The sequence below is a fragment of the Puntigrus tetrazona genome, chromosome 16, assembly GCF_018831695.1.
Source record: "Puntigrus tetrazona isolate hp1 chromosome 16, ASM1883169v1, whole genome shotgun sequence".
Taxonomy (NCBI): Eukaryota; Metazoa; Chordata; class Actinopteri; order Cypriniformes; family Cyprinidae; genus Puntigrus; species Puntigrus tetrazona.
Window position 1 is genome coordinate 7,927,578 of NC_056714.1, and position 24,976 is coordinate 7,952,553.

General features: G+C 37.4%; 1 protein-coding gene across 2 annotated transcripts; it reads right to left on the reverse strand.

Annotated features, from left to right (window-relative positions):
- Positions 1-951: 951 nt before the first annotated feature.
- Positions 952-23,508, reverse strand: cables1 (Cdk5 and Abl enzyme substrate 1). Of its 2 annotated transcripts, XM_043260901.1 has the most exons (10): positions 20,060-23,507; positions 12,632-12,703; positions 11,762-11,854; positions 10,651-10,728; positions 7,456-7,561; positions 7,190-7,343; positions 6,627-6,730; positions 4,469-4,575; positions 3,340-3,547; positions 952-3,082 (listed from the first exon to the last, which is right to left on the reverse strand). In XM_043260901.1, the coding sequence occupies exons 1-10, from the start codon at positions 20,611-20,613 to the stop codon at positions 2,942-2,944; spliced, it is 1,617 nt and encodes a 538-aa protein (XP_043116836.1). In that variant the 5' UTR covers positions 20,614-23,507; the 3' UTR covers positions 952-2,941. The 2 variants fall into 2 exon arrangements, with proteins under 2 accessions (XP_043116836.1, XP_043116838.1); XM_043260903.1 differs by lacking the exon at positions 10,651-10,728 and having other exon boundaries at positions 20,060-23,508.
- Between the last annotated feature and the right edge of the window lie 1,468 nt (positions 23,509-24,976).

The window sequence follows — 24,976 nt, forward strand, 5'->3', positions numbered from 1 at the left end:
ATCTTCTGCGTTGTGGAGCATGACTTACAAGAACGCAACAGCTTTCTTCTGTTGAGCATTAAGTCGTATTTAGAAAGTGTGGAGTGGATGTTGTTATCTGTAGATATTGGCGTAAGACCATTCTTGACGGGATCAAAGTTAAGGTTTGACAATTAAAATTAGCTTCAGTAAGTCAAGTTGGCTAAAATATATTCTGTGAGCCGTTTGGATAAAAGCAACTGCGGACTAATAAAGCAAATAATCATTTATGGTCCCTAGTAAGAAAGAGCTATGGGAGCTTAAATTGAAGACATTGTGGTAGTTCTTTTTTTGAGATACTGTAGAAACGGTAAGATAATGGACTATAACCTATTGTTCTCTTTAAATTGTAGGGGAGAGAGAGAGCCACTGAAGGAGATGATGTAAGCTGAGAGTGTCTATATAAATGTTAAAATAGCCAAAATGGGTGTTGGGCAAACTTCTCTAAAGTTTGTTTCAACATTCAGTCAGAAACGAAGAATGAAGTTACGAAGCATTTCCTGTTAAACAGAAATGTACCCACAATCGTTTTTCACGGTTTACCGCCTATTTTCGGATTTTTTAGAACATTTAGCACATAATTTTTTCCCTTTATTAGTACAGCTTTTAATGATGAATTAAATCATTTATTTAATTACCTTGCTGTGATTACAAAGAATTAAATTATATAGCTTGTATAAGCAAAAACGCAGAAGCCAAAAAGCATTCATAATTATAAAAAAAAACATCACCCCAGTTTGTTGAGGTTAAAATACTTTTAAATAAAGTGTTTGAATTACATGAAAAAAAACGTTGTAGTTACTGTTAAAGGATCGAAGGATAGATATTTCTCTTAATTTGGCAAAATAATTCATATCACAAAGGTGCACACAAAAACTAGAAACTCTTAAAAGCTAAAAACGTACATAAAATCAAATATCCAATGATGACGCATTTTCAAAATGTAGCTTTTTATTGAACAAGCAAAGCAGCATATTTACACAACTGTATCTGCATTGTACAAATGTTTCATCTGTTTTTTTTTTTTTTTTTGGGGCGTCCCAGTCACTTGCTAACAAATCCTAAAGTGCATTTCACAAGGCCAAATCTTCTTTCGTAAGTCTTCACATTCTAGGCATTATTTATTTCAGAGTTAAACGGTTAAATGCAAGTTCGCCATTGCTCTTCTACAACTGATTTAGTTTCGCGACGATCTCTAACAGTTGCTTATAACCGATGTGTGAAATCGAGTAGTGCATAGTGAACGTTACACACTTCAACGGGATTATGAATGAAGTAACACGGTCTGTGTGCTGTGAGATAAAATTCAGCTTGCACACAATTCTGTACCACCGATGGTGATAGAAAATATCTGGTTCAGAGGAAACGGATTTAAAACAATCATCAAATCAAAACGTATTCTCAAAAAGAAGCGTTTACAAGTCAAACGCAAAGTTTAACACTGCTTTGGTGTACATGCATTAGTCAACACCGTAGCGTATTAGTCATACAGATTTTATTCCCGCCGCTGTTGAGCCTACTTAGGCAAAATAGCATTGATTATCAGCGGTATGACCCGATGTTGCTTCATACAGTGTAGCACTACGAATGTGCTCAGAATCCACTCTAACATAGAGCACGACCACAATATCCATGAGTGCAGCAAGCCACACCACTAAACTGTCAAAGTCATCACACAAGGGTAAAAAAAAAAATGACAAGGATACGTAAATGTACCCCTTAAGAACTGTATAAAAGTCCCACCACAGCTGTGTCCGCTAAATATTTTCGCTCGGTGGTTACGCTAACAGAGGGACTGCTGGCTGAAATGAATTTAAATGAGAAATGAGATGAAAACCCCTCCGCCTGCAGCTTCTGCAGACGCCGTAAAGGTCTGCCATTCACGAGACCCGAAAAGTGCACTTGTCGTACATAAGGAACAGTCACATACTTGTCAGAGTTCAGGATCAGTCGACTATTTTTTTTCCTTTTAAGGCTTTCAACCGAGACTGATCGAGTGCAGCGAAATTAGTCCGATTTGGCAGAAGTGTCAAACTTTGGGATTAAGGAAATATGAAGAAGAGCGGAAAAATACGGGAATACTGTAAAAAGGACGCGAAGTCAGACGGTCCATACTTGGCCATAACTTTTGTCGAAGAAAAAACAATAAAAGTTCTGTCATGATTTGTTCACCCTCGACTCGTTTTGACTCGTGTTCTAACCGATACGCCGTTGCTTTTTCAAAGAAAGCAAAGAAAATGTCTGTATTTTGGTGAAAGGGGGAGGTTTTCGGTAAACAACGATCAAAGGGATGTTTTACGCAAATGAAAATTCTGTCACCATATACTCGTTCTAAACCTGCCTGACACAATTTTGACGTTCGTTCGTATTTCTTGGGCAGCTTTCATTATAGACAAAAACTTATAACGTTATACACGTTTGGAATTATTACATTTTTGGGGGTGAACCGCCGCTTGGCAATTATAGTAACAAAAAAGCTATCGTATGGCTTCAGAAGAATTTTATGGTGTGTTTTCGGAGCAGTAAAAAGTGACAATGTAAAGAGCAACGTAAAGATTCTTCAAAAGTTCTCCTTTTGTGTTTCAATGGAAAAAAATAGTAATAGTGAGGTTGAGCAAACGATGACAGAATTTTTGCTATTCCTTACGACCCTGTAAGTAGGAAGCAAACGAACACTTTAAAACGTCCTCAGTACACTGAGAAATCAACAGTCCAGGAAAAGGTACTCCCTTTAGAAAGTAGCTTCTTGGAGTGGAAACAAACGTTCAATATAGAGTTGTCGCTTTGGCTGAAAAGAGAACAGTGGAATAGTGTCTTTATTCCAACATCTGGAGATGATAGTGGACGTTGGCGAGGTGCATAGGGGGTTTCTGGGATGAGAAGATCAGGAGAGAAGGAGGACTCTCCCCTGATGGGGCTGTCGCTAGGAGTTTTGCAGAAGGCGTCTATAATGGGGCATGACTTCGTGCTCTGGAAGATGCAGGTTGAACTCCAGAGCCACGAGGACGGGGAACTCGAAGGCTATCAGCTCTCGACGGTTCACCCTAAACCTCTCCTCCAGTTTCTGAAGAGAAAGAGATCAAGAGTTACATAACAGCAATCAAAGCCCTTCGTTACGCAACACAGAAACGCTAAAAAATACATGAGATTTAAAGACCGCTCATTTGGTCTATTTTCAGTCCCAGATGTGCCATTATAACCCTGTCTGTTATTCAGAAACAAAACATCAATCTTAAGGATTCTTGAGAAAATAACATCTGTTTAGTAGCTGGGACCATCAGGTGAGGAGCTGAAAGGGACAGTGTGCAAAGATAAACTCACATCAATCAGAAGCTTGACTTCGTGTTTCTTTAAGTCTCCTCCGATCTTGGCTGCGAGGAGGACGCAGGCCCCCGCGCAGAGTTTGCGGTTCTGTTTGTTGAGTTTACCCTGAAGCACCAGCTTCTCAAAGTAAACGAAGGCCATGGCCACCGTTGACTCCTCATAGCCGCTCTCCTCCTGAGCTAGTTTACGGATCTCTCTCTTCAGGCTACAACACAACACAAAAGGCCACGCACATCAGTACTCGGGTTACTCACATGCTACGATACTGTAAATATTTAGAAAAGGATTGTCACAAGCTCTTGTACTATATAGCGCAAAACAAATTTGCTGAAACCCTTGATAACACCCAGTTCATTCTACTCTTTCTTCTTAGCAGCTCATAAGGAATCAAGAGGTTTATAAATCTCAATCTGCTTTGTTTGGCTGGCAAAATATTTTTGGTATTCACACTCGCAGCATGTGAATAATTTGGCCACCGGTTTGGTTCGATTCCAAATTACAACCGAACTTACCTCTGCAAAGCATTAAAGACTTGTGTTAAGGATTAAATTCTAAATGAATAACGTAATTATTTTATTTCTTCACTGCTTTCCAGGGATTGGCGAACAATGCGAATCACATTTGGTTGTTTCAGGTGCTGTAGAATATGTGGAAATTATGTAGTATTTGTGTGATCTGCAAAATCATTTAAAAGTATTTTAAAACACAAACACGTTTAGAATGTTGTTTTGTCCTACTTAAAAAAACAGTGCTGAGATATTATTTAATTAATTAATTTATTGAATTAATTACATTTATTTGACAGGTTTATTCAAACATTGAAAAAATAAATATTTCATGTATGACTTGAAATATTTTTAGAATTAACTTCACACCATATTAAAAAAAGCCATTGTTTGAATTTCCAAAATGTACCACAAAAAAAATAATAATTTTACACACACACACATATATATATATTTATTATTATTATTTATTTATTTATTTATTTTAACTAGAAGACTCTAAATGCTACTTGGTTGTGAAAAAATGTGCTGTTTTTTGGTTTTGTGCACATCACTGCCAATTGCAGTACTTGCCTTTAAACATGAAACAACATGAAACCAACATGAAACAGCATTCTTACCTTCTGATCTTGCTCAGTGTTAGACGAATGTGAGGAAACTTCTCCTTGAAAGTTTCATTCATGTCCTTCTTTAGATCAGAGGGTTTGACGTACTCGATCACTGTGGTCTGGAAAAAAAAAAAAAAAAAGTGTTGATAATCATTAAGACTGGCTGTCAAACACGCACACGAGCACAGGGTTTTCCACAGGGTCACAGAAACATTTGCCCGGTTTCAAAGCATAGGGGCTGGATTTGTTCTGGAAGCAGTTTGCAGATTCAAAACAAGCGTTATTCTTGGCCAGCCTCGGTCGAGCTCCTAGAGTTACACTTCAATGCTTGCGATAACCATAACTTCCCAATTCATCAAATACAGTCGCGGAATTGAAATAATGACTGTTTATTATTGCATATGAGATAATAACACAGCCGTCCGGGGCCTTGTTCTTTTATCCTGAAATGATGTGTATGGAAACTGCAAGTCAATTCCTTTTATACATTCTTGCTGGTAGCTTTCCCTCATGGGACACAATAGCGATTGTTACAAGCATTAAATAACCAACAGAAGGAAGGGGAAGGCCGTCTCCTTGAAGCGTCTGAGTTTTTGAGTTCAAGTACATGTCTACTACACAATACAAAAACAAAAACAGAGCCCAAAAGGAAATGAACATAGTTTTCTGTTATGTAAGCGCGATAAAATCAGCTTCAGACGCTAGCTGCTATTTGCAAAAAGTACAATTGCCAACAACAGAAACAAAGAGGATACAGCAGAAGAAAAAAAAAAACATGAAGATAAACAAAGGCATAGTGTTTCTTCCAGTGTTTGGAAGTAAGACAAGCATTTTTTCAAGGTCACCAGTCTGGTATTTCTGCTACATAACGTTCATTACTAATTAACTGACAACTAGGGACTCAAGTTCACACTGTAAATGTGTCTGTAACAGTAAACAATAAAAGTCACACGTAACATGAACTGGCTTTTATTTTTAAAAAAAAGAAAATCTCTATTGTATCTCTATAGCCCTCCTGCTTCTCGGATTTTTCTCTCTCAAAAACCCGACCGGGATCATCTCATGTGTGGTTCTAGTTTGGATTAAGATCTCAGCTGTCTCAAACCCAGCTCAGATCTGTTAAGATAGCAAATGCTACGGTCAAAAGTCAGCCATCCCGATATGAACTTACGGTAATACTTTACGGTCTCTTAACTAGGTGCTTATTAGCATGCATATTAGAATATTAGACATTTATTAGTAGTAATTAAGCACATATTAATGCCTTATTCCACACGACCCTATTCTACATCCCTAATCTTTAAAATTTAATTATCTTACTAACTATTAATAAACAGCAAATTGGGAATTTATTTGAGGGAAAAGTCATAGTTAATAATGCATAAGTGTTTCCTATTTTAAAGTGTTACTGTAAATATTTCACATCAAATTCACATTAAAAGACCACATTTTCTCAGTTTTATGATCCAACGTTAATAAAGGTCAATATTGTAATGTATTGTTTATTGTCCCTTTATGTACATTAATAAATTAATGTTAACAAATTACACCTTATTGTAAAGCGTTACCAATATTTCTATACATTTGTCTCTATTTTTTATGTAGTCCAATTAATTTTAAACATCTAAAATAAAGAAAATGTAAAAAAAAAAAAAGTGCATTTTAAGGCTTTCACATGTTTATGTAAAAAACCTAGTAAATAATATGTGTAAAATTTTAAAACTAAAACGTTTCTGTTTAAGTTTATACATTATTTTCGTAAAAATGAGAAAGACATCAAAAATACTTTTATAAAAAGTATTAACTGAATGTCAAGTAAATATTTTAATAATTCACTTTGGCTTTACTAAACAGTAATGTAATAAATTTTTCTTTACTAAACAGCATAAATTATAAATATAAATTAAATATAATATAGCATATAATATAATATATATATATATATAATATATATATATATATATATATATATATATATATATATATATATATATATATATATATATATATATATATATATTTTTTTTTTTTTTTGGAAATAGGTTTGATGGTCCTTGGCATCAAAACTTCTAAAGACCTTACAAAAGAGCATTTCCAACTAAATATGCACAGCTGACACAAATCACATGTGAATCAGTCAGGATTTGCGTTGTGCTATGTGATATCTCACCATGTACGAAGGAAAGATAAGCACTCTTTTGTGCTTTCCACATGGCCATTGAGGGTCATCCAGAAGATTGGGGTCGTACTCCCTGAAATCTCCCAGTTCATTGCCTATGAGAAAAGAGATTTTACATGGGCGAAGATCACATAATACTCAAAGCAAATGAAGAGTTTCTATGCAAAAGCAGATAGCTTTTTTAAATGTTTAGTTAGTTAGTTAGTTAGTTAGTTAGCTAGCATGTTACTTAGCTAGTATTTTTTATTATTTTATACCAAAGTAAATCACCCAACTGCGGTTTGATTGAGATGAACTGGAATGCAATGAAAAACATTTTTTTTGCAAAGATACTGCTTAATAAATACAGTTCTAAATTTAGAGAAGAAACCGTATGATACACTTTGTATCAAGAAGTTTATGACCTTGCTCAAGGCTGCTTCATAAATAACGCATTATTAAACAGAGGTCTTACCAAAATGCTCATTAAAACCAAACAAGCGGCCCCTTGTCGGGACGTATTAGAGAGATTGAGGCAAAATGAAAGAGCCATGACAAGTTGTTGGCAGACGCACCGGTATCAAGGCTGCTCTGGTTACTGTTGGCACGTGCCAGACTGAGGCTGCGGTGGCTGGCATTGCGGGACTGAGAGAAAGACGACGTGGAGTCGATGGTGTTTCGACGACCCAGGACATTGGTTGGATACAGGAACTGCGTGTATGACACGGTCTGCGTACGCATTTACAGAAACTGTAGTCAAACACTCGAGACTTTCTATCGGCCAACAGAAAGGCAGGTGAAAACAGAGATTGCAAAAAAAGGAAAATATCTTTGCACTCACCTTGCCGTCTGCACCCAACTCGACGCCCTCCAGGCCGATCACCATCTCCTTGGCACTCATGCCACCCGAGGGGTGTCGCTGGCGTCCGCTTTCTGCCTTCACATCCCTGCTGGGGCAAGAGAACATCTCAGAGTCCCCTCCATAGACAGCAGTCTGTACTGGCAAACATACTTAACCTGCTGCTACACCATTTGCCGCCGTAACCTGCTGCGCTCAATGCTTGGCTATTTTATTTTTAATTCAGCTTAAGAACAATTTGACATTTAAGAGGAAGGGAGAAAAAAAAAACCCAAATACTGTACAAACCAAATTCTTATGTCAAACATCGTTTCGGTTATTATTTATCTACACTTACGAACGTTATTTTAAAAGATTATTTACTCAGTTAAATGTATGTATAAATAATGCATCGTAAAGTTACGTGGTACAACATCAAACAAACACAGTACAAAAAAATATATAATACAATAATGCAATATTAATATGCCCCAAGAATCAAGGTGAATAGATGGATGGCTAACATAGCGCATATAGGTTATATTCAGGGTCCAGGAATAATAAAAATAAATCAAATCTCTCACACGACAAGAAGAATCTCTTTAATTTATAGCAAAAAATGACAGGAATGTGAGATGTTTTTTAAGACTGCATCTCAGCTGTATTAAATGAGCATTATGACAGGTTTGATTCACATTACAAGGGTTGTTATCGACTACGACAGCTATATATATATAGCATTATTTGAATAAAAATAAACATCAACTGAAATAAAATTAAATATTTAATGACGAAAAACAACTTAAATGAGAAATGTTGCATTGCCAGCTTGCTGCAATAATATAAACACAAGCTGAAGTATTAAAAAAAACGTCCACAACGTTTTAAACATCAATCAGATAAATCTAACAGTATTCTTTTAGTTACCTTCTCATAGCTAAGTGTCTAAACTGTTAATGCTTTTAGTCATTTAACGGGTTTTCTCATTGCTGCAATTTCAATGAATTCCAATAACATCAGAATTAGTTTGCAGCATAGTTTAATTTAAAGGTTAGGGTTGAGAAACAAAACACAAAAATGAACACTGGAGTAAAAAAAAATGTAAATAAAAAAACTTTTATTTGGCTCCAGATGAATTAGTTACAGCATGGCTACCTTATTCGTGTGCAGGCTTAAAAGCAGTCTCATTAGTAGACAGCAGACGGAACTTAGCTTTAGCACAGAGTATTTGTGAGATGTCTAGTGACGCATCAATAATCTCAGATCCCAGGAGAATAGAGGGCAGTTATAGGCAATGTGCACAGGAGCCCTTCAAACAGCTTGGTGAATGGAAAAGCATTAGGCAAGAGCTAATAGGAACAGATGCCCTTGAGAGTTTTCACATGAATATTTAAAAAAAACTAAACCAGATTTTCAGGAGTCCACAGCAACTCTGTGTGTAAATCTCATAGCTAATTATCAGCTCTCCTGACTAGTTTCTTCAGTTTGCTGACATAAACCTTGCGCGTGTTTTAGTTTGTTAGCGGATTAGCATCTGACACTCTTCGGCCGCTGGTGGCGCTGATGCAAGCAGAACATGTCCGTAAACTTGCCACTCTATCCAGGACGACCCCGCTTAGATTGCTCTGTCAATACTGTGCACTTTGCTTCAATCAGCCGAGCCAAAACGTCAATGGAATAAAACATGCTGAATTTTGCCACGAGCCATTCATCGTACTGAATGCATAACTAAGCGGACTAAGTTATATAATGCTATACGCAAAGAGGTCAAAATCTCATAAAACCAAGCAGCGTTCAGCATTTCAAGGACAAATTTAATCAATCACTTAAGCAAGCTGACCAACATTCTACTGAAAACGTCCAAATCAGATTTCACCGTGTTAACCCTTTGTATAAAAAATCAGATTAACCAAAAAAGTATTTTTGACATTCATGTAAGCCAATAAAACGCCTAGTGAGGAAGGCAAATAATGTACAAACTAACGCGTTTTCTCTTTTAGTCTGTATTTATGAATATACCAGATATTAATAATACAGAGCTTTTATCTCTACGAGACTTTTATCAGCTTTCTATGGTACCTCTATAAATGCAAGTGTAGCCATAAAATGCCTTAACATTTGAGCCATTTAGATTTAGCATTGCCCTTTGTCCAGTTAATATGCACTTTTATGTTCTGGATCTTATTATTTACATGTTGTTTCTGTTAAACTATTAATATTAACATTTTTCCAGTAGCAAATAGAATAATGCAAAAAACCGGTATCCTCATCTCAGACACTAATAAGTCCAATGATTGATATTCCTTCGCTTTTCTATCACTAAAAAAAACAGCAACCCAACAAAGAGTCTCCAATCTTATTCCCAAAGCAAGCTGAACTGTTTAAATTGATTTTTACTCAAATTTAAGTAAAAGCCTCAACCGTAAAAAGCAAAAACTATGTTAAAGCTGAAGCAGGTAATTTCTATAAGCATCACTAAATGGAAGGTTAAAAAATAATAAATGTTTTTCACCCTTAAATTTACACCATTGTTTGAGTTGTAGGTTATTAAGTGTCTGAAAGCTCCATCAGATAAATAATAATAACACATAATAATTTATTAATAAATTAAAAGTACATATGGCTTACTTACAGTTGTCTCTGCATATTAAAACAGATTACGGAATAAATTATAAGCTTCAGCTTTAAATAATGTGAAAGCAGGCAATGCCAATGTGTAGGCAAGATAAACATCCCGTTAGAAAGTTCAAGTTTTTTGTTAAATTAGAAAAAAAAAGCCGTATAGCTGCAGATCCAGCCATTAAAAAGACTTTTTCGGGAAAGAAAAAAGCGGTAAAGTCAAGGGTGAGGTCTATGCAAAGCATGCCCGAGCTTGTTGGTCAGTCTCTCCGAAATGAAGCTGCACACGTGCTACCAAAACCTCAGGAGAGCTACGCGGGATATAAAACGTATAACAAGCGATCTGTGCATACAGAGTAAAAGCGACTGAATGCAAATAACAGATTAAACAAATTTCAGTGTATATACTTTACGTAAAATATGATTTTTAGAAGATTACTTAGAAGGATGATACAGAATGTGCGTGTTTGGACCCACTGATAATGGCCAGGAAAAAAAAAAAAAAAAAAAAAGACTCGAAAGTGAAGGGATAAAAAGGATGATAATGAAAAGAAGATTTGCATGCTGAAGAATACATACCCTGTTTGGCTACAATCTCGATAGGGCAGGACAGAAAAAACACTATAGAAGGATCTTCTGCCACTGATAAGGACTATCCTATAAAGACAAAATGATACATGAACTAATTGAAGTGAACTCTATCAATACAGAGGTCAGGTCCACAGGCAAAGATGAAGAGATACACAATAAATAACTTGCTATGAAATAGCATGTCATATATAATGCAGGAATGTATCTGAATGCATATGCAGCAAAGATCAGAGGAAAACACAGAGAAAGGCAAACTGCTTGTAAAAACGAACTTTGAAGTGAACCGAAAGCTGATTGAGACCACTGAGAACTGAACGTGTTTAGAAACAAAGGATTTAAGAACCTAATATTCTGCCAAGGCTTTTCAAGTTCTTGTATTTCCTTCAGAAGTCCATCGACTGCTGATCTAAAGCACAAACTAAAAAAATATGTTGGATCAAAGTACAACCAAAAAAAAAAAAAAACAAAGCTCTCTGACACGCAAACACTGCAGCAGTTAGCTTTACAAAACGAAAGTGACTTCTTTGGAAGGCTGCAAATGTCTTTATTTTATGGATTTTCTCAAAGGAAAAAGCGAAGCAGGTCACGTCCTCCTCCAACAAACCCCTTCGAAATCCAATTCAGACAAAAGGGCACTCTATAATCAATCATAAACGAAAAAAAAAAAAAACGAAACAAAAACAAACAACATTCCCCAAACGTTTGAGTTTTAGACAGTGTCTGCTTCGACTACCAATTTAAAAAGACCTGAGAGTCAGAGATAAAAATAATCACACACGCACACGCACACACACTGATAAACACCCGGATAGCGAAAAACATCCTTTTCTTTTCCGGGTTCTGCAACTTCAAGTGGTCTTGTTAACGTGTTATATATTGATAAAGTATTATATCGAAATGGCATGACCTTATAGGAAGAAATATACGATGGTTGCAATGATAATTATTCGTTTCCAGGGAAAATGTTTATTAAAAAGGGAAATAATGTAGCAAATTTCAAAAAAAATTCAGGGGGAGTCTTTTTGTGAAACACTTGATGTGTGGGTGCTGTTCTCTGTGAGATGTGTGCGTGTGGGCCGCTGGGTATCTGTGAACATACCTTCCATTGCGCATGTCATGCTGTCTTATGTTTTTGATGAAATGGACCTTCTTAAAACTCTTTGGTCGGGGTGAACCAGATAAAGTCCGGCATCTAGATAAAAAAAAAAAGCAGCATCAACACCGTCCATCAGAAAAATAAATACCGATATCCTTCAGGCTACACAGAGCAAATCCCAGCTAATCTGCTTGATATAAGCATTAAAACTCTATTCTTTTTTTTTTTGTGATCAACTTTAGATTAACAAAAAAACATCCAGGGAAGGGGACAACAGACATAAATCAGTTAATAATTTTACAAAGCAAAAAATGTCGGAAGATAAACATTTCCAAGCATCAGTGGTACTAGGTTTAGCCTTGTTTTAAAGTATTTTAAGGAGATGTTTTGCGCACAAGATACTATTCTTAACATTAACCTGATTTTCTGTAAAGCTGCTGTGAAACATTTGTGTATTGTTAAAAATGCTATAAAAATTTTTTTTTTACGTGACTTCTGACCTTAGGTGCTTTTCCTTACACTTACTGCTATTGTTTCTTGCTCTTAACAATTTATTTATTTACAGCTTTATTCTAGTGTGACTAACTTGAAGCACCTTTGCTAAATCAGAATATGTCTGAGTCTTGTTAAAGAATAAATACAACAATTGAGTTAAACATAAATGCGCAAAATCCTCCAGAACGGCGCTAAAATATAAAAATGCTTTTAATACATCACTTTTCAAGTAAAAAGATTTCCATAACGTCAACTGAAAGAACAGTTAGATGGGTTACCCGAGCAATGATTTATCGCAATCTGTCAGAATCACACACTTAACCCACCAAGTATCGCCTCTGGCCGTTGAAAGGTTTTAAGGGAAAACAATTACAATACCTTCGTAGAGGGGCATTCTCCTCAATATCCTCCAGAGTCTCCAGTGAGGAACGCTGGGATATTAGTCGCCGCCTGCAAATGAACAACAATAGGGTAAGATTTTCTAGTGCTCCGTTTAATAAAACCGCAGTCATGAATTCATAGCATTAAGTTCATATATTTATATATCCCTTAAACGAAATAAAGATGTGTAAATGAGCTTATTTTTAATGTTGCAAGCAAGACTCAGACGCCAATCTTGCATGTGCCATGACCAACACACTTACTCAACAATGAATCATTTCACTAGTTTTTAACCACACAATAGGCTTATGCACGAAAATAGCAACTACAGAATTTCACACGCCACCTATTGAGTCAAACATACAACCAACTTATGATGATTTAGCACGTTGCCAAACAAAGCTTGATTGAGTGCACTGCACTGTGTGCTTTAGAGCATTACTTCAAATTCAGGTTAAAGTTTCCCATCGACACCAAACCTGTTGCAGCACAAGCGTTCCGACTTTGTTATTTTCTTGATGTAATATGAGATCACACACACAGAATGTTCCAGAAACAAGCCCCTGTAAGAGGATAAGTCGTGGCTCCAGCAGAGATTTCCGTTACACTTTCACATAACACATTCCTTCTCACAAGCTGAGGTAATAACGAACATCTATTAGTCTGCTGATAAGGTACAACACACCGGGGAGGCTGAGAAAAAGCCTCATAAGCAACATTTGTTTCTATTTCGAGACGTTATCATAAGCGGTTTTTTCCCTTAAAGCTCACACACTCTGAGCTGAAGTTCTTCATATTTGCTTTTCAAAAGCAGAGAGCGGCGCTGAAAAGCAGGTCAAGCATGGCCTTGTTGCAAAGACCTGTATCTGTGGAAACGTGGGCTGAAGAATGCTTGCGTTCCTGCCAAATAAGCTCTGAAACCAGACCAATAACAGACACCTGATAAGAGTGTGACCACTGCAAAGTACACTGTTCATTCAAGCTCTTCCCATTCATGTCGAGTCACCTTTATTTTTATAGTGCTTTCTAAAACTTAAATAACGATTCGGTGATTTAAACGGTACTCAGTTCTGCTGTAAAGAAGCTCTGGACAGACAGTCATTATTCGGCTGAAATCAGTTTATTGCTGATTGAGTCTGGTTTAATAACTGTGTAAAGTTCTTCAGTTATGGAATGAGCTTAATACACCTTTAAAGAAGCTCTGGAGACAAATCCATAGAACACTCATCATCCAATACAATTGTCTGTGCGGTCAAATTAATATTAGTAACAAATATTAAGTGTCCAACTAAGAAAGCAAAAAGGTAAAAGTGGCCAAAAAAAAAACAGACTTTTAATCAGAAATAGAGCAAAACAGTGAAATATTATTACAATTTAAAATATTGTTTTTTCATTTAAGTATGTTCAAAGTGCTTAATATGTAATTTATTCCCGTGAAATTTCAGCAGCCATTACTCAAATAATCCTTTAGAAACCATACCAACATGCTGATTTGCTTCTCAAGAAACATTTCAACGTTTCAACAGTTTTGCTGCTTATTTTTGTGGAAACAGTGATACAGCGATTCTTTGAAGCTTTAAACAGTATGATAGAGAGTTAAACAAAAAGTGAACACACTCGCAGGATATGCATTTTGAGAATACAGAAATGTCCATGCAAAATACAATGCTATAGCAATCAGTTTGCCAAGAACACAGTTTACGCATAATGAAGCATTTAAGGAACGACTGTTTTACGTCATTGTAAAGGCCTTTACCTTGATAACAATAATCATCCATCAAAACTACTACCACCATTAGCGTGACACTAGTTTTCCTTAACAAAGAGATGTAGTTTGCATATCATATGCTTATGCAGTGGCTGGGTGATTTAGAAAAATACAGCTTGGGCTGCTCCAAAACAATCCTGGAACGAGAGAGGTTGTACTTTGAGGCCAAATTCACACTGAAATGTATAATTTACTGAAATCTGGATATGAGTGCGTTTATTTGCCGGGTCCTTGGGCTGAACACTTTCTAGAAGTAGTAGATCAAACAAATTAGCAGAAACACAATGATGTCTCTTGACTGAAAGACAACAAAATCAAATGCAATCACAAGAATGACATTAAATATCAATTTGGCATTAAAATAACAGTTTATATAAGTAAACTGAATAAGTGATAAGACAAAAAAAGTTGCTCTGTTTGGGTAAATGGGTAGCCATAGGCAATCGTAAGATCCTATCTGCATCTATATATTTTATTAAAGTGAGCATCAACTCATGACATGACATTTAAGTCCCAGGAAACAACTAAACAAGGCCATAAGCCCAGGCCTCCACACCTGACTTATAATATAACACCAGAGAGCACCAAATCCAGCACAGGCTGCCTACATCAACACCCTAACTTTATTCTACAAGACGATCTTAAAATATGCTTCCATGCAGCGTAACTGAACCACTGTTAGTTTTGTGTCATTCCTGACAAACATCTTGGCCCAAAACATACTCCATGGTAATACTAGAATGCAATGCTTCAAGCTAGAAAAGCTTGATTTCATGCGGTGTTGTGTTCCAAAAAGTGTCAGAACCAAATTCTAAACAAAACAGAACTACTCTCCTTTCTTGGTTTGCTGAAAGAGGGTGCTGTACTAGTGTCTACATCCCGATTCATACACTGCTGTGGTATAGGGCTATTATATGGTTTCCTTTCGAAGTAAAACTTCTCTTACGCGTTTCTGGCCTCATTGTGTTCTTTCATTAAAAACGGCACATTGTTGAATTTTGCTCTTACGGGAAGGAATCGAAACCTCAAAACGCTCGTCTCGGTTCCAAAAGTTGTCTGAATCTTTGATCCTAGAGGAGCGAATGAAAAACAGAGCTGTGTATTCTGGGTGATTATACTTTACGCTGTCGGAACGGTAAGAAAACAATGGTCAAGACCAGACCAAACTAAATGACCTCAGTCAAAACATCAATACGCAACATGCCTTATGTTTATGAAAGGCTTTTCAATGCACAAGGCTGTAGCAAAGACTTTTATTGTTTTGCAGTTTATCTATAACAGGAATTACAAGCGTCATCCATTGATAGTCAAAACACACAGGCCTCCACCATGCAAAAAGTAGCTTTCTAAGTAGCTTTTTTTAGTTAGTCGTTTGACTTGTAGCAGCAGCAGAATCTCACTTTATGCACATTTCCCACCCTACCGATGAATCCAAAAGCATGCCATCCTTTATTCGTGCCACATCTGCTTGCCATTACACAACAGCATTTCCTTTACCTCAAGTCTTAAAACACCGCCGTTCATTGTTTTAAGTAACCGGTGGGGATCTATTCCCGTAAAAGTCCTGTGTTCCTAAAAACTCTCCGAATAAAAACAGAGCAACAAGCCACAGCAGCCCATGTTTTTTTTTTTTTTTAAATCATGTCTTGGCCTGAATTTGCCTGGTTGCAATTCCCACCACATCCGATACTGGTTTTAAGTTCTGGTTTAAAACCTTATCCTGATTTCATTTATTTCGCTGGGGGAAAAAAAATGTCGGCATAATCACTCAGCGATGGCAGCTAACCGCACAGCACAAAGGAAAAAGGACACGGTCCATCCAAAACATGACTTGTTTTAATGGTTATGGAACGTATCCAATAATGAGCCTGGAGGAAATGTCAGTGTTTTGTTAAGAATAAATTAGGTGCAAAGCTTAAAAATATATCAAAATATGTGGAAAAAGCGAAACTATGATATTTAGGACACATCAAATAAATGTAAATAAATGAATTTATTTCCTGGCTTTGTGTTCCTGGCTATTAGTATCTACAATTTACTTCATAATGGACCTTATAATAGATTGCGTTCTGTAACACCAAGTGGGATAAAAATGATATTAGGTATTAGTATATTAATATTAAAGTATATTAGGGCCAACAATAATCCTCACAATGGAAACTGTTTAACACTTATTTTATACAACATGGTGCGATATAGTCACGTTTTCCCCCAGAGTAAAATGGAATGTGGTATTATAGTGTAAATTACAGCCAGACCCTTGGAATATTTTGAGCCCTCTACTTAGTTGTCTTGGAGGACCATGCAATTGTGAGGCAAGATTAAAGTCGGCACTAGAAAGATCCAGGCAGATGTATAGCCACCCATTAGAGCTCAGGAATTACATAACACCGGACTCTTCACACGGTTAGACCTGACAGGGTTGCAACAATGCTTTTGTCTGGGCCGCCCCATCGAGGCAGACTTAACAGAAGGCCCTGAAGAACAGGATCATATAGGGTGTGTGTGTGTGTGTGTGTGTGTAAATTTTGTTCTGTAAGGCCTGTGCCAGCACATGAGAGACAGAATTACACTGCTCACTCTCTATTCCCAGGCTGCTCTTGGCAGTGCTTCTAAAGATTTTGGTCTTCCTGGTGGAAAGTGGCAGCCCATGCAGGAGGGGGTCTGTGAGAGGAAGTGGAGGTCAGAAGCAGGGAGTGGAGGAAGGGGAAGAGGGGAGTCAGGGCAGAGACTGGGCATCCTGCCTGGAACCTGGGTTTGTTTCTAGCAGCTGCCCGTTTAGAACAAGTCCTACACTGTTTAAAGCTCAAGTATGTCATGTTAAAATACTTTCTCCTGTCTGAGCTTAATGTGCAGAGATGACTATAAAAAACGAATCGGTGAAACCGACGGTACGAATGGCAGCTGGAGCTGCTAGAAATTCACCTTAAACAATAAGGTAGGTACGTTTTAGCTTTCGCAATTTCAAAAACAAGTTATGTTATATATAATACTACGCTATAATACTATAATCTGTATCTTTTCCACAAGTGCGGTGCAGTTTTCCACATGCGCACCATTTTGGTACCACATCTGAATAAAAATTAATTTAAGAACTTATGTCGTAACATAAAGTCACAACGTACATAACTGCTAAGAAGAAACTGTTATTTCAAGGAACAGCCATCAAAAGTGACGTGTCAAAAGGAACTTTAAATTTATAATTGATTTATTGTGTTACTGAACTTGCCATTAACCAATTAACTTTTTTTTTTTTTGCAGTGGAAGTTAGCTTTTAGTAGGTTGACTCCCGTGGAGACGTACTCAAATAATATAGTAAGTTCTGGGGTGGGAATACCCATTTAGCTTAACCAATTGTAAACTATGGGTATTTTGGGAGACCTGTTTAAAAACCATCATTATTTTTACCACTCTTTTTGGGTGGCTCAAAAATTATACTCTTCACTGTTAAGAGAAATTACGTGTTGTGCAGTTGATCAAAATCAGTTGGAGTACAAGCCTCGCCACTAATAAAGTTTACTGAGACATCTTGAAATTAAATGTGTTTTTTTCAGAATGTACCGTATATACCTACAGGCATTACGATTGAAGTGTCCCAGAATTCTCTGTAAGTGATAAAGTTCAAAATAAAAGTTGCCGTTTCTATCTGACCTTGAATTTTAGTTATTTTATTTTATTATTTTAAACTATCCCTATATAGTAAGGATAATTCAGACATATTACATTTGTCTGGAGTCAAAACAGTTTTTTTAGATGTTGGGACATTTTCTGACCCTTGCACAACTAAACCAACAGGACACATAATTACTGTGAAATGAAGCAAGATTTAGGTTTCAGGTCAGATATTAACAGTTACTGCCATGAGAAAACAGTTGTGCATAATATTTCTGTAATGTGTTGTAAGTCTGGTTCACTCTTTCCTTACATACACCATAAAAAAAACAATGCAATATCGCATACTATCTACAGTCACAAAAAAAAACATTCCCTGCTGTCTCTCTGGCTCCAATACAAAGCGACTGAACAAAGGACACCCAACTTGCAGGCATGGCGTTTGCTGTCTCAAATTACAGCACGTTCATATGGTCACATAAAAGCAGGTGCAGAAGGTGTGTGTGTGTGTGTGTATGCTAGAAAGAGAAAGTAAAAGATACTGTAACCTGAACGTTAATGACTGTAGATTTGGTTGAGCTTCGCATGCCTTTAAAGCAACAGTTAGAGCAACAGACACCAGTGCTGTGGCTGTTTGGCTGAGATTGAAATGTTGTGGTTATGTTGGTTGGAACTGAAACTAATGTGCCTGGCAGATACTTCAGTGTTGCCACCTGCTCATCTCTGATTAGACACAGTTGTCACTACGAACATGCTAAATATATGATCCTGGTACTTCAGAGATACTGGCTGCTGTGTGTTTTTCCTCACAGGGCATCTTTCGAAACACTGGCCATATTAATACGTATATAAACAGTTCTGAAAATGAGAAAATAGCGATTCATTAAAAACATTTGCCGAGTAAATATAACCATTAGTGATTCAATAAACGCACCGTGATGTTAAAGGTAAGGATAACTTTTGAATACTCGTTGTTTTGGTAAAATGTTTTGGTAAGCACGGGTGAACTGAGAAACTCATTCACGCAAACTGTGTCACACGCAGTCTCCTCAGAACACGGGTCACTTAGGATATTAATGAATGAACGATGTACTATAGAAAAGTCTGATTGGAGTTTATTGATTTGTTTTTTCAGGGATTGTGTTTAATGTGTCTAATGGGGCCATTAGTTCAATGGCAGCTAATCTCCCATTTCAATAAAGTCTAAGTAATCCCTCACTTCACAGCTTCTATAATGTGTATTTCTCCAAAAATATACCTGCGTCCCACCTCGGCAGCAATATTGTGAAACAACTTTGCAATAGAACAAAAAGTACACTGTATTTAGTGTATGCACATAAACATTGTGATGTACAGTATTTACGTGCACTGTCTAAATTTAACTTAACCATAGGAAATAGTCTTCATATCAGAGTATTTAAATGCTAGTACTTTGCAATTACTATTTTACGTAATAATTTTATATTAAAGAACTGTATTTATCACAGACGGGTGCCCCCAAAACTATTTGGACACTTACACCACAAAATGCATGAACGTAATTCTAGTAAATATTCTAAAAATGCATTCATTTTAGAGAAAGATAGATACTGGTTTACTTCTCACATGAGATAAATGCATATAAAGTTCAATGCAATTGATATACTGAATAATATGTGTTTGGACAGACGCGTTGTAGTAGTAAATGTGGAACATATTCATAGTTTATGTGAATGAACTGCATAACGTGGAAATAAACTTGAGAGGTGATATCATAAATCTTCTGAAAATCAGCTTGTCATTATTTGGTTTAAAAGTACTTCCAAAAACGGTTCATTCATTTCTAGAATCATTTGTTTTCGTATTGCACTTGATTTCCATTTTTATTAGGTCGTCAATACCAATGCAACTGAGCTAAATTTAAAGGATTCAATTTGTTGGTGCATATTTGCATAAGCAAGTATTGATTAACACAAATGGATTTGCACGTTAATAGTCCGTGGAGCACCTTACTGCATTACTGTTGTAATTAAACGACCTGTCCTCATCCCAGTGCATAATGTTACCTGGATCTCTGCAGTTCCAGGGCTGAGTTGGCTATCTGCCCTCCCTCCAGACAGCAGTAGTTCTGGCTGGACTGCCTGGAGTAGGACACGGGCAGGATTCCCTGAGTGTACGTCTGAAGTCTCCCTCTCGTAGCCGGCGGAACTGCTGAAAAGGGGGAGCTGAACACGGACTGGAGCACCTGAGAGCCGCACACATCCCCCTCCGCATCCGCTCCGCACGCTGGAGGAGGAGGAGCAGCAGCAGCAGCAGCAGAGGCAGAGGCGGCCGCGCTGGGACCCGTGATCCCAGCCATGAAACCAGCAGCTCGGGCGCTGCTGAGAGCCTGGTTCGCTGCCGCGGCCAATGCCTGCTGGCCCACTGCAGAAACCAGGCTCTGTCTAGTCCTGGAGCTGTCCTCGTCCTCGGTCTGATTCTCCCCGTCATCCTGCACGGGTCGTCCGTCCAGCGAGATGTTGCTGAGGAATGAGAGCGCAGCTTGTCTCCGTCGTGGATCTATTACGCGCTTCCGTGTGTGCTCCAGACCGGAGTGCTTCATCTGCAGCGCGCTCGCCATTAGCCGCGGGATAGTGCGTGTTTGTCAACGGAGAGGGTTCATGGTGCTTGTTTGGATATGGGGTGAAATTGGTGGTCAAAGCGCCATGGCGTTGGCTTTTAAGTGCCTGCTGTGTTTTACTGTGTGTGTGTGCGTGTGTGTACAGAAAAGCAGGGTCACGTGTGTGCAGTATTGTGGCAGCAGGAGCTTTAGTCTGACCAATGGGGATTCATGAGAACAAGGCGGCGTTCCAAAACACAGCGAGCCGCCTAACTAGGCAGCATCCGTAGCGGTTTTGGAATTGAGCTCCAGATTCTAGACATCACGTCGGAGAGCGGTTTAGTTCATTGAGTCGATGCTAAAAACGCTGTCTACTTAAGGCGACTCGGTACGTTTTGAAACACAGCCTGCGTGTTTTCCCCTCGCCTTCATTTTTGTTCCGCCCTTCTGGGCTACTTGGACAGGACATTAAAAATTACATAAAAGTAAACATTTTCGGTACGAACAGTCCGAGGTAGCGCGATATCTTGATGCCCTTTTAGATATCGTTACTGTGCGTTCAAATAGCATTTTAAACGGCTGGAAATAGACTTGCACGCTTCTTAAGACTTTTTAAACATTTAATAAGCAGCCTTTTGAGTTTTACTTGGGTGCTTTTACACACCTGCGTACCCTCGACTTGCAAAGAGCATTCGCGCTCAACGAAATTATAATATTAAAATGTGCGTCGTGTACGTATTTCCAACTGCATTATGTGTCAATGAAGCTGCAGTTTAGCAATATATTCAATTTAAATGTAATAGCAAATAAATGATAATCGGATAGGCTACTTTAGATGTGCTTTAGTGGGTTTTAGACGTCGAAATAATAATGAAACAAAATATTTTAAATTAAAGCGTTTGTTTTGAAATGATCACAAAGTGTATTACGTCTATGCGAAATAAAGTACACTGCAAACATACTATTTAGCATACTTAAATATGACATTGCAGACCGTATTTAATATTTTAAGTTGGGTTGTCCTGCTGGGTAGGCAGTCTATGATGATTTAGTAACTGAAGTACACACACACACACACACACACACACACACACACACACACACACACACACACACATAGCTTGCTCTCACTTTGATATAATACAAATTATTCAAAGTACTCAAACTCAACGATTTCAATTTGTTACGATACAGATTTGCACACGCATGGATGACAGTACTTTTTCCAGTAGAAAGAGCTCGTTAAAGCTTTCAGTTGATATAAATATCTCAATTTCTTATCTCGAAACGTTCATGGACTGTAACTGTTTTTTAAAGACAGTCCTTTTAACTGAAGTTATTTTCAACATCACTACGCCATCTAGTGGCAAACCAGGTTATGTGCATAAGCCCAGAAGTGATGTGCGACTAAATAATGATTTCTTCATGGCGTCCACTAGATGGCGCCAGAATGATGCCTAAACTGTCATATTATTATTATTATTTTTTTTTTTTACAAAAGAAAGTTGTGCGATTGAGCTGGATTCCAGTGATTAAGTGAATGAGGGGGTGATATAAACCAGTGATCAAATATTATATAATTCATTCGACATTTGTAACAGATACTCGGGAATTCTTTCTCAATTGCTTCCCTAGTTTACAGTAGGTGTTCATGAAGGGAGTTAAGTAAAGAAACGGACGCAGTTTGGGAATGCTGTTGTTTTTATATCACGTACACAGCTACACACGTGAAGATAGCTGCTCCTGTCTCGAACTGTTTCACGAGCTCGCGTAAACTGGGTGACTACATGGAATATTTACATGATTTAAATAAAGCAGATGCAAATGTGGACTACAACGCCCATGCTCCAATAACGGTGGGTGGTCCCTTCGCTCCGTCATCTGGTCAGAATTCTTCCCCACTGATAACCTTCCTCGGTCAGAAGCACTCAGGTCAATGACATTATTCTAACATGCCGAGTTAACCATGTTATGGTAACGACAGATGCTCAAGCGAAGAAATACGCAAGCAACTTTTTCACCACAGAAGCTGCTTAGTGATTTTTTTTTCTCTCTCTCTCTCCCTGCATGAATCTGCATGTCGGCCATTGTTTTCAAGGACAAAAAAAAAGTTGGAAAGCCACTATAAACGTCACTAAAACAAGACCCACTTTCATTTCCGCTCCTAATATGACAGATCCTCAATGGCTTGCACTTTCTGTGCTGTTTTATTACTTCCTTGGTCTCACAACGCACCAAAATATTGCAACTTTTCACAGTGGTTTTTTTCAGGCCGCTCTGTCACGAGAAACAATAACGTAACTCCAGGCCAGGTTAATCTTATTCCAAAATCAGTGGAGCAGAGCACAGACCTCAGACTCTGTGTCCCTGTGTGTGAAACGCAGCACTTCCTGTGTTTGTGTGGGGTTTCCTCCCCCTCAAGTGATTTTGGCACCTTATCGTGAGTCATGATGCACACGGTGTGGCAATTGCTTGAGGAAAAAAAAACAAAAATATCGCTGATGGTTTTCTGACAGCGGACGGTTAGGTACACGAAGCTGGAATAACCGGGATCTCGTGGAACTGAAAGTGAAAGCGATTTATCAGAACTATCAGTCTTTTCTTATCAGCTGGGTTCAGGGAGTAAAGCGTGATTCATGTGATGCGACTAAAGTTTATTTTTAAATGCATTCATTTGGGTGAGCGACTAGGAGTCGCGTGATATCAGTCAGTTTCCTTACCAATTTAAGTAGTGATTTATATGCTTCCAGGAGCCTGATCGGAGTGACGGATAGCTGCTTCTGCCCTAACGCCACCCGGCCTGGTGCTGAGCGTTCTTGTTGTTGCTTCTCCGTGGTCAAGAGGGCAGAGGTGGCCGGAGAAGAAGGAGATCTGCGGTCAGATGCTAGGATTGATGAGTGAGTTTTTTAAGGGGAACTGCGAGGAAGTCCATCTCCAGCCCACCCGTGGGCCACGGCAGCCCCACATCAAACGGACCAGCTCCGCTGTGATGTATGGCGGCTGCGCTGCACTTTCAACCAGAGTCGAGAAGGTCCATCAAGGGATTTATCTCAAGGGAGGATGAAAGGAGAAGCAGAGGCGTCTGCCAAACAAAGGCTCGTGGGGGCCAACAGTACAGGTCAGGCCTGGCCCTCAAACCCAAGAGATTTATATTAGTCCACTTTAGCTGAAGACACATTCTGGGCAGAGACGGGCCGAGCGGATACTACATATTGGAAAAATGATGATAATATTAAAATGTGCGTACGAAATGCAGCAGGTTTTATAGAGTGTAAGCCGTCGTGTAAATGAATTGTAGATATTTATAAATTGTCATACATGACGTCTAAGTCCTCTTATAAATAATGCTGGAGAATTATCGTGCACAATATATTGCATGATTTGTGATTGGTGCTTCATGTAAATGTAGAAAAATACTTTTTTTATATTGTTAATAGTTAATGATTTACTTGATTGTTCATTGTTGTCCGTTATGTATTGACCCCACGGTAAAAACTAGAGCTTTGATCATAAAAATATTGTCTCAATTTTTATGGCTCGGTTTATTTTCTCTCTGAGTATGAACTTTATATTCTTTTATCATAATGGTATCAAATATGATACTCTACGCAGAACACATGATTTATTATATATAAATGATATTATATGGAGCACCCTTATAAACCAGCAATTTGTAAAAAATTGATATAATATTAATATTAATATATAATATTAGAATATATATATATATATATATATATATATATATATATATATATATATATATATATATATATATATTCTTTTCTTATCCTTTTAATAATAATAATAATGTATATATATATATATATATATATATATATATATATATATATATATATATATATATATATATATACACACATTATTATTATTATTGAAAGGATAAGGAAAGGTCCTCAAAAACACACACAATCCTGACATGTTCCTGGAATGAGTCTGAATTCCTTAAAAATTAGATTTCAGATCATTTAAAAAATTTCCCTTGAATGTTTCTGCTCAAAGATTCATATTTAACTACACAAATTATAGTGTAATTCAGCTTTATATAATTATTATTATTTGATTTTAAAAACAAGGTAAAAGTCATTATCATCTTATAAAACGATAAAAAGAGTTTGCATAACAGCTTGGGCAATTTGTGGAGGAAAAAACAGCTGGAATTCAATTGCATAATATATTTGTTATATAAAATGTTCATCATTTACGAGAAAATAAAAAATGAAACAATACTAAATTTCTCCACGATGTAAGGTATCAGTCTAATGATCGTGCGTTACATGTGAGGCCACGACCTCTTGAAATGGTGGTAACTGAGGCACTTCATAAAGCTGTCAGATGAGAGCTGACCGTATTAATCACAGCA